Source organism: Chrysochloris asiatica, unplaced genomic scaffold, assembly GCF_000296735.1.
Source record: "Chrysochloris asiatica unplaced genomic scaffold, ChrAsi1.0 scaffold00038, whole genome shotgun sequence".
Lineage (NCBI taxonomy): Eukaryota > Metazoa > Chordata > Mammalia > Afrosoricida > Chrysochloridae > Chrysochloris > Chrysochloris asiatica.
The window spans coordinates 16,106,746-16,117,765 of NW_006408556.1; the positions used below are offsets into that span (position 1 = coordinate 16,106,746).

The 11,020-nt window shown below is 42.0% G+C and overlaps 1 protein-coding gene across 1 annotated transcript in view; it reads left to right on the top strand.

The window, feature by feature from the left end:
* SPATS1 (spermatogenesis associated, serine-rich 1) overlaps positions 1–10,645 on the top strand; it is a 76,400-nt gene extending 65,755 nt beyond the window's left edge. The window contains exons 3-6 of the mRNA XM_006860603.1: positions 2,475–2,595; positions 5,074–5,136; positions 10,109–10,224; positions 10,617–10,645. Of these exons, the coding sequence (XP_006860665.1) occupies positions 2,475–2,595; positions 5,074–5,136; positions 10,109–10,224; positions 10,617–10,645 (329 nt within the window). The remainder of the gene's footprint in view (positions 1–2,474; positions 2,596–5,073; positions 5,137–10,108; positions 10,225–10,616) is intronic.
* Positions 10,646–11,020: the final 375 nt, after the last annotated feature.

Sequence of the window (11,020 nt, forward strand, 5' to 3'; positions counted from 1 at the left end):
GTGGAGTCGGTTCCGACTCATAGCGACCCTGCACAGGGTTTCCGAGGCTGTAAATCTTTACGGGAGCAGAACGCCTCATCTTTCTCCCGCGGAACCGCTGGTAGTTTCGAACTGCTGACCTTGCGGCTCACAGCCCGATTCGTAACCACTACGCTACCAGAGCTCCTTGTAGAAACCCTTAGTAGCTGAAAAGACAAAAAATGTGAAGCTACTATTTCTTCACATAGCCTCCATCTAGGTTTATATACTTCAGCAAGCAATGTGTCTAGCCCTCTAATCCTTCCCCCGCAAAATTCTGTGTTTTCAATTTACACCACATCAAAATGGCAGTTTGGACATCCTCAAAAGCCTCAAATCATGTTCCTTTGAAATGTCTATTGAGTTTTGGGAACAGAAAGTCTGAAGAGGCAAGATTAGAGTTTTAGGATGAGTGAGGTAAGGTTTTCCAACAAAATTCTCGTAGGACAGCACTTGCTATCATGGAAGGATGAATAGTTGCGTTGTTGTGATAGGGAAAAAAATTCCTGGGTGAAATTTTCCTTGCATTTTCTCACTCATGCAGTTTTTAATTTTCTTAAAACTTCTTCATAATAAGCCATTATAATTGTCCTGTGTCCTTAGAGAAAATCTGTCCAGATAACCCATTGGGATCCCCCAAAACTGTCTCCAAAACTTTTTGAGCTGGCCCCTCTGTCTTGAATTTAACTGGTCTAGGATATCCTCTCTGAAGCCAGTGTTTCAATTGGACTGTTTTTTTAAGGTACCCTAAGTCCTGGTGTGGCATTGAGGGCTAGTGTGCTGGACTGCACGTTCAATTTGAACTGCAAGGTTGATGGTTCAAGCTCCCCAGCTGCTCCTCAGAAACCCTATATTGGGTCACTGTGGGTTGGAACCGATTTGACAGCACTTAACAACAATGACAGCAAGGAGATTACAACAGACAAATGTTTTGCTGAGAGAACACATTGTCTGCAGCCATTGAATGCAGAGACATATTTAAACACATTTTGTTTGGAATAAACACTTATGGTGGTACAATGAGTTAAGTGTTGGGCTGCTAACTACAAGGTCGGTGGTTCAAACCACTAGTTGCTCCTTGGAGAATGATAGACTGTCTGCTCCTGTAAAGATTTACAGCCTCGGAAACAATAGAGAGCAGTCCTACTCTGTGCTGTAGGGTTGTTATGCGTTGGGATTCAGGCACTCTGGCAATAATGGTATGCATGCACTGGAACCCTAGTAGCAATACTTTTTGACTCACCCTCATGTTTGTGGAATACTTGTTTAACATAAAGAATAAAATACATCACAAACACTTGGGTGCTTCTCTCTCCATTTAAGAAAAAGGAATTCCCAGGATGCCTGCTGAATACAAAAAAGAAAGGACCATTTGAAAAAGAAAAGCAAGACATGCAGGGAGCATACACAGAGGAATGGCAGGATGGGTGCGTTTTGGATCCAGAGGAATAGGATGACGTTATGGCAGGAGAAGGAGCAAGGACCAGTTCACCCTCTGGCTCCGCCACCTACTAACTGATGGGTCATGCTGAAGCCATTTGACATCTCTGAGTTTCAGTCCTCTCCTCTTTAAGCTGGGAAGAATAAATCTGACCATATATTAAAAATACTATTACCTTTATATCTACCTTAAGCCTCCAGTATGCCCCTCCCTGAATCCACCAGCTTTCCTCCCTTACTCCAGTAGTAATCACTGTCCTGCCTTTGTTAAAAACGAGCACTTTTTTATTAAGGAAATTAATGGACTAAAGTAGAGCAAATAGCATAATAAAACCCCCATGTGCCCATCATTTAACTTCAGTAATCAACACAGGGTAAAACTTGCTTCCTCTTTACTCCTCTCCCATGGATTACTTTCAAACAAACTCCAGACATTCCACATTTCACAAATATATGTAAGGATTGTTTTTATAGCACGCCCACATTACCATTATTATATATCTATCTTCCCCAGTATATGCTTATGTCGTGTCTAATCTGCTATTTTCTATAATGAAAAAGTGATTAAATTTAGGATCTTACCTAAATCTACTGATAGGGCCTCGTTAACCTAACAAAGAAAACCCTGCTTCTAAACAGAATTACATTCACAAGTATAAGTGTCATTATTCTAACATATGAACTGACTCCATGACACATAACCACCACCACCATTCTAACAGATATTCTGGCAGGACACAATGCAACTGGTAATAGAACCTAAGTCTATTCTTGGTCTTAGGGTCGGGTAATCATAACAACATTTTAAAAAGAAAATGTTCCAAACATAGGCTCACATTTTTATCTTCATCTCCTCAACGTGAGATAATCACAAACAGAACTTTAAGAAACCTAGGATTTTATAATAAAATATGAAATCATTTTATTTCCCATTGACATATCAATATTTAGTTAGAGCAAATCTGTGGGTCATCTTCAGCCCTTCGTGTGATTCCATTTCCAAACATCTTTCACAGATATTGATTCCAGGAATGGAATTCCAAAGTTAACTCCAGGGGACAATCCATATATGTATGCAGAACAGAGTAGAGATTTTCACAAGGCAGGATCAACTCTTCCATCTGTGAAGTTTTCAAGGTAAGTATATGTTATAATACTAGGGTTACTTAGCTGACTTTAAAGGAATTGTGTATCTCTCCACTATATATAAATTAGTTTTTAAGTCAGAGGTTCAAATCCACCAGCTGCTCCTCAGAAACCCTATACAGGGTCTATAGGACTTAATAAAACAACAGATCTCAAAAGAGCAAGATAAGGTGAAGATTTTTTAAATGTTCATATCTAGTTAATGTGTGCATGTACACATCTGTGTAATAGAAATTATACACAGGGGATCTTTGTAGGGGACCTGCCTCTACAGGGAAGTTTGGTTCACGAAGTAGAGAGATCTGGAGGCGAAAGAAATAGAAAAAGAGTATACACAAAGACGCAATGAGAGAAAAAAAGAGACACCCGAGACCAGAGTGGATGCAAAACTGGCAGGCAGACCCTGTGTAGCAGGCAGCATCGCACTGCAGGCAGTAATGCATGCAGGATTCAATCTGCATCTGTCTTTTATTTCAGGGAGGGATTTTACACAAAGGAAGAAGGTGATTATTAAGACAGGGTACAGAAATGAAATGTGATTAATCGTTCAAAACAGGACACAATGATTACAGGAACAAATTCTAAAATATACATCGCAAATTGTCTTAATAATCTAACATTCTTAATTTTCCAAAAATTCAAGCAAACTGTTATAAATTAGTTTTTAGGCTTAAATCCTAAAGCAGCGACTTGAGGTTTCTCAAGGCTAATTAACATACCTATAGCGCTTAATCTCTAATGGGTAAAGGTGAAAAGGATTTAAAAGGTCTGAAGGGAGTCAAGCTGTTTCAGCTACCTGGCTTAAGTTTTCAGGAGGAAGGCGGACATCCAAGTTAATGGGTTACACCTGGGGACAGTTTGAGGGGCTGCCACTATTATTCCTTAAACAATACTCCCAGAATTTACCAATCTACGAGTGAATACCCTGGGTAAAGCCTCCTTGCGTAATCCCAGCAAACCTGCCTTTGGAACTTTTACAGCCTCAGCTTTAGAAAGGGTTTTGGTTTTAATATGGTGCATGGATATCAAGAGCTCATGTATTAAGTTAATATCAAATATAACTGAATAATTTGATAAAGAACAGTTTGGACATGCTTACCAGGTGGCCAGGGCTTGTTCCTCAGAGAGATTTGTTCCCAGGACCCCACGCACTGCCAACACAGTGGAGACATTAAGAAAGGCATATAAGAAACCATTTTCTCAGAAGCTACAATTACTGGAGTTAGAAGCATAGAATGAATAATAAGACCAAAGAAAATTATACAGAGGTAGCCCACCAGTGAGTTCGCAAAAGCCAATGAACCCGGGACGTCAGGAGGTCGGTCACTTCCTTTGGCCCTCAGGGTCCTGGCCCACAATCTGAGTGGGACCTTTGTGTTGGCTTTTCGTCCATGACACAGGGCCTCAGCATCTCAGTGCTTGCGGTCCCCAACAGATCTTGACTATAATTTAGAAGTGGGTGTTAATTTTGTTCTTAATTGTTGTTGTTGTTGTTGTTAAGTGCCATTGAGTCCATTCCAACCCATAGTGACCCTGTACGGGGTTTCCAAGGAGCAGCTGGTGAGCTTGAACCGCCGGACCTTGTAATTCAAATGGCTTTGCAGTCTGGCACATTAACCTACAGCACCACACCAGGACTCCAGGACTGCAATGAGTGGTTGTTAATTTTGTTCTTATTGTTATAATCACAAATTTGAAGACTTTTCAATGACCATTTTGAATCAGACTGGTGGTTGGTGGTTGTGTGCTATTGAGTTGGTTCCAACCCATAGCAACAACTGGATACAGTACCATAATGGCTGGATTAAATACTGGTGGGGAGGGAGGTGTGTGCCGTGGAGTCGGTTCCGACTCATAGCGTCCTGTATAGGGTTTCTGAGGCTATACATCTTTACGGGAGCAGAAAGTCTCATCTTTCTCCCATGGAGCACTAGGAGATTCAAACTGCAGACCTTGTGGTCAGTAGCCCAACTTGTAACCACTATGCTACCAGAGCTCCTTAGATTGGTGGTTGTTTTTGTGAAGTGCTCAGGACGGTTCAGACTCATAGCTACCATGAGTAGGGCTTCTGAGGAGCGACTGGTGAGTTTGAACCGCCGACCTTGCAGTTCAAACCAACTTTGAAGTGCTTATCCTGTGGCACCACAGATTGGTGTTTAGTGATGTCTATTTAACTTGGTTTAAACTGAGACCCAAAGTTAGACGAAAGTGTTAAGGAGAAGAAATGATAATGAAATTAAAAGAAAAATAGCTGGTGTGTTACTTAAATTATTATTTAAAAATAAATCATGTGTGATTTAATGATGTTTATTAAAAATGATCAAAAATAATAAAAAACATGGCTGTTACAGTTTTGAAGCCCATGCATGAAAATCAATAGCAGAAAATAAGTCCTTATATTGAACACAGTGACATATTGAACTCTTTGCCATAAAAGCCAATTTTATGGTTGCTTTTCCTGTTTTTCAGAGTGCCTTATAAAAAGAAATTTGATACATTTATTCCACTTGAGCCTCTTCCACCAATTCCCAAGTGAGTTATCTTACCATGTTATATATTCTTTCTTCTTTGTACAACTATCATTTGTTTCTTATTTTCTCCTGTTCAGTGACTCCAGAAACATAGGGACCTTTTGAGTCCCTGCAGGAGGGTGGCAAAGTTTGTAAGGAGGGTTTTTGGAGAGACACGTGGAGGGTGTCTTAGTATCAAGTACTGCTGAACAGAAAATACACGTGGGTGGCTTGAAAGAAATTGATTTTCTCACAATTTAGGCATAGTTCTAAGGGGGAGGCCCTTCTTTGTTTCAGCTTCCAGTAGTTGCTGATATTCCTAGGCATTCTTGGGTGTGTTGTAGCTTAAAGACTTGGCACTGTGGGTTAATGCGCTAGACTGCAAAGTCGGTTTGAACTGCAAGCTCACCAGTCGCTCCTTGGAAACCCTCTACAGGGTCGCTATGGGTCAGAACTGACTCGACAGCACTTAACAACAACAACAACAACAACAACAAATTCATGAGGGATAAGAATCAGGATAAGTACATAGCTGGTTCCAATGAGGTGAAGGTTAAGACATACCTCTGCTCTCCAATGTCTTTTACCATTTCTGACGCTCCTTGCCCCTGCTCTCCCATGGCACTCTGCACTTCTCTACTGGGTTTGAGAATTTGTTGACTGGCCCCAGAGAACACACAGGCCATATTCACAGTTAGGTGGCTTACTAATGCAGGATCAACTTAGGATCAGAATCGGGAAGCCCACAGGCACTGTCTGGAAGAGAGAACATCCCTTCCTTCATTTCAGTGCAGGGCAGCAGCCAGTCAGAACAGCGCTCTAGCTGCTCCCGGCTCACAGGCTTGTCTGTCCTCTTGGCCTCTCCCCAGCTCAAGGCCAGTGCAGCAGCTTTAGGACTGCTTGATTCTCAGTGGCTCTGCTTCTCTGCCAGTTCGGCTGGCAGCCAGCACCTCTCTCACTTGCAGCCTTTTATCACCAGACTGTGAAGGGTCCTCTCTCTGAGTCCCAAAGGACATGCTTCCCTTCCAGCTCCTGCCAACCAGAAAGTCTTCAGAACCCCTGCTGTTCAGCTATTGATACATCCCAGTCTGCTTTCAGAGTTCAACCAATCCTCAATTATATATGCAATGTCAATCAACTCAGAGTGTGTACAGAAGTGACAGTCTCTGCCCACAGAGACCTACTCCTCCCCTGGACAAAGTAACAAACCTTCTAGGGTAGAATGCACCATAGGAGGTCGCCAAGTTGCTTTTGCATAAAATGGTAAAAGTAACAACTCCTCAGGGGTTAGGGGAAACGTGTCTGGAGCCATTTTTCCAAAGAGCTACGGCTGCCAAAGGCCACATAAAGGAACTCATTTTACCTCACTGGGCTGAAGATGCATCTGTTTCTGTTGTTTGTCTTTTTCTTCCCCGTGTTTATCCCTCTGTATCTATTGTTAGCTGCTGAACGAAACACTGCCGGGTCTGCCCCATCCTCACATTCACTCCTATGTTTGAGCCTATTGCTGCAGCTGCTATGTCAATTCATCTCATTTAGGGTCTTCCTCTTTTTTGCCGATCCTCTACTGTACCAAACATGATGGCCTTCTCCTGGACTGATCCCTCCTGTTAACATGTCCGAAGTACATGAGATAAAGTCTCACCATCCTCCCTTCTAAGGAGTATTCTGGTTGTACTTCTTCCAACACAGATTTATTTGTTCTTCTGGCAGTCCATGGTCCTTTTAATATTCTTTGTGAATACCAAATGCATCAATTCTTCTCCAGTTTTCCTTACTCACTATCCAGCTTTCGCATGCAGATGAAGCGATCGGGTCATTTTATAACACAATCTCTTTATAGCACAGAAATTATTAGGCTTAAGACCTACCCTGCTTGGGTATTACCTCATTATCATAACAAAACCCCCTGTTTCCAAACAGGATGTTATCCACAGGTATAGAGGCTAGCAGGAGCTCTGGTAGTGTATTGGTTACAAGTCCCGCTGCTAACCTCAAGGGCAGCAGTTTGAAACTACCAGCTAGTCCACTGGAGAAATATGAGGTTTTCTGCTCCCATAAAGATTTACAGCCTCGGAAACTCTATGCAGGGTCGTTATGAGTTGAAACTGACTCCACGGCCCACCACTACCATAAGGGCTACGGCTTTGGTAAATATTTTCTTAATGGGGGGGCCACAATGAAGTCCATTGTGGATTGGTAGCTGGACTGCTCATGCATTCAACAGAAATGATTGACAGACTGGCATATGCCATGTTTGTGCTAAGTATGCACATGGAAAAGTTTACACGGAGCAAAAAATAAAGGTCCTTGTTTTCCAGAATTTAAGAGTTTGCTGGAAAAGACAGATGCTCAGATGAATGCAGTGGGAGGATGGTTAGAACTTTAAGAGGCAGAGAGAAAGTCATCGGAATTATGACTATCCCATATTAACCATTCTTCCGCTCTCATATTTTTTTTCTCAACTCCATCTGAACTTCATTTACTTACCCAAATAGGTTCTGACCTAGAAAGAGATATTTGCCAGTAGAAAACCTTTGACTTTCTGATACAAGTCAGTCTTATGTAAGTGTGTATACAGTGGACAAGTATCTCCAAGTCTCACTAGGGTTCAGCTGGGGTACTAATACATTATTACTTAAGGCACATAATTGGGGCCTATTATGTGTGTGTTTTACATTTTATTTTATTTTTTTACCATTTTTAAAAACTTTACTGTGAACTGAGTGAAGGTTTATAGAGCAGATCATGAGTTTTACAGTCAACAAATCATATACTTTGCTTCATTACCTGGTTGCAATCCCTTTAACAGTATTTACCTCTATTCACTTTAACTGTTGCATTCCTCCTTGAGTCTCCCAGTACCTTTATCTTTCCTCTGCCAACCTCCCTCTTGTTGTATATATATATTTTTAATGTTTTATTGTGAATTATGTGATAGTTTACATGGGAGAACATCAACCTTACATTCATTCTATCGTATATCATCTCATTGCCATGGTTACAATCCCCTCCATGCACTCCTTCCCCGTACCCCCCAGGTCTTCAGCACACCGTTGCTCTCCCTCTCTGGATCTAAAATCTCCAGCTGCTCCATCGCTCCACGTCATTATCTCTGGCTCCATTTCAGGCATCACTGCTTCTCTGGATAGGGTCCCACTCTCTGCTCTTCTCCCTTGATGGTCCTAGGGACCTCCGCTCCTAGACTGGAAAGTTAATCACTCCCCTCCTTGCTATAAAACATCCACCTTTACATTTCCAACCCTCACAATCAGTCCTGATAACAATTATTCACTATTGTATCACAAGAGACCTGTCTGCATTTCATTTCATCAGCTCTGCCTAGTCAGATTGCATACTACTCACCAGAGATTCTACCTTCCTCCAGGCCCTCTGGATCTAGGTTCCCTCTTGAAAGCTTGTAAGCCAGTCACTTCTTGCCTTTGTAGCCCCCCACATCCCATTTTGGGTAGCCAATGTCCAAGTTGCCCATCCCTGTCTACTCTGTGTGTGGAGGGGGTGGGAATGATTCTTGCTGTAAGGACTTGTTCCCTCTTTTGAGCTACTGCTTCCATAGGTATAGGTCAAGTTCATCAAATTGTATGAGAATACTTTTTTTTTTCCCCTCTTCTTTTTACTTCTGGTTGAGCTCTGATCATCCAGTCACTGAAGCCAGGATAAGTGGGTATTATCTGCAAGTGTGGGTGTTCTTTACATTTTTTTTATAAACACTTTTCTAGAATAGTCTAAATATGAGAAATCAGTCACCAACATACCAAATTATTTAGCTTTCCTGGATTGTCTTTCATAGAAGTGAGGATTTATGACATAGATGATATACACATCAGATCACACTAGTGAATTAGATTACTACATCTTAACTACTAAGCCGCTGAGAATCTTGGCCCAGCCAAATTGACACAAAACCTTAATTGTCACAGTCTGCGTAGGCCTTGAGCCAGAAGAAGAGAGCTCATGGTTAGTAGGGCAGTGAGCGCTGGAGCCTTGTAATGAGGACTCCCGGACAGGAGCTGTGACCAGACCGTGGAAAATACAGTTCCTGCCAGAACTGGAAAGTAGTTGAGAAGCTGAGTAAGAAATACTCCAACTTCTTCCTTCTCATTCCCTGATATCCTATTGCTGCTTTCCATTAGCCAACCCAGTTCAGAGTCAGAGGACATGGAGGAGTGAAGGAGATGCAGGCTTCTAGAAGTGGCCTCCCAAGCAGAGAGCAGGACCAAGAAGGGTAGAAAGGTTTGGGTTTGGGGCAGAGATGAGTGTTGAACAAATAACATTGAGCTTTATTTTGAGCATGGTTCCCTAAATTGGAAGTGCCTATGGATTAAATTGTGTCTCATTCAAATATGTACTGTAATCACACTCCTTAAACCTATGGATATAATCTCATTAGGGTTATCTTTGTTATGTTAATGAGGCCACATCACTGTAGATGTGTCATAAACCTAATGACTTTTGAGATATGAAAAGAGCAGAGTAGACACAGAGACAAATAAGTATACATGGGGAAAGACAGAAGCCAAGGAACTGAGCAGCAGAACGGGAGAAAAACATAGATTGTGCCCCAGAGTCAACAGAGACAAAGCCTTCTCCTAGAATTACAGCCTTGAATTTGGACTGCCAGCCTCCTGAACTGAGAGGAGATAAATTTCTGGTCTTTAAAACCACCCACTTGTGATACTTCTGCTACAGCAGCACAGGGTAAATAGGACAAAGGTCTTCTCATTTTGGGGGCAAGTGGTGTCTTGGTGTGGCACAATAGGATAAACTGCTAAAGGAAAGGTTGGCAGTTCAAACCCACCAGCCACTCCTTAGATACCGCTATACAGGATCGCCATGAGTCGGAACTGCCGTCACAAGTAGGTGCTTTTATAGACCAGAAATCTAGCAACAACAGCAGTATCTTGTCCTCTGACAGCATTTGTAAGTTTTGCATCAGACAAATCCAAACTGAGGGTTTTCTCTTTTTCCTATAGCTTGCCTTTCTGGGTGAAGGAGGACGCCAACAAGCTGAAGAATGAGATAAGAGAAGTTGAGGAACTTGACAATTGGCGACCAACAGTGCCCTTTTTACCAAATTTATTCCTTTCAGGTGGGTTAAAGAGCATTCAAAAGATAGTATAAAAACTGGAGGTCAGCCCAAAGAGCAGGCTTTTGAGAGAGGAGTCCTGGTGTGCCACTGTGGGTTAATGCACTGTACTGCAATTCGGTTTGAAACGTAGGGTGGGCCTTTCAAGCTCTCCAACCGTTCCTTGGAAACCCTATATAGGGTCGCTATGTGTTGGAACGGATTCAATGTCACTTAACAACAACAGTGGAGTGAAGGCAAAAACCTCTCCTGGAGTGGGAGTGGATGGTGTCTTTTACTGCTGGTGGCCCTCTGAACAGATTTCATGGTTCTGTACCTCAGGGTTGAGTGTGTTGCTTGAGAACTGTTAGTCTTGAAATGGAATACAACCTTTGACTCCATCCCTCTATCCACAGGTTCTTTGGACTTAGGAAGACACTTCTGAGCAGAGACAGCCCACAAAGCAAGCACTGATGAGTCTCATCCGGTTGATTGTCAATGTTGCTGTCCTCAATTAAATGGTTGATTGCAACAAGAAGTCACTCTACTTAGCTTTTCTAAAAAAAAAAAAAATTTGCATCTTGAAAACTTTCACACTTACAGAATGTTGCAAGAATCTTATAATGAACACTCATATAAACTTGACCTCCAATTGTTGATCTTGATTCTCTAATTGTTAATGTCTCTCTACATTTGCCCACCCCCTCTATCTCATATTATTATTATTTTGACTATTTCAGAGTAGCCATTGTTGTTGTTAAGTGCCGTTGAGTTGGTTCCGACTCATAGTGACCCTGCATAGGGTTTCAAAGGAGTGGCT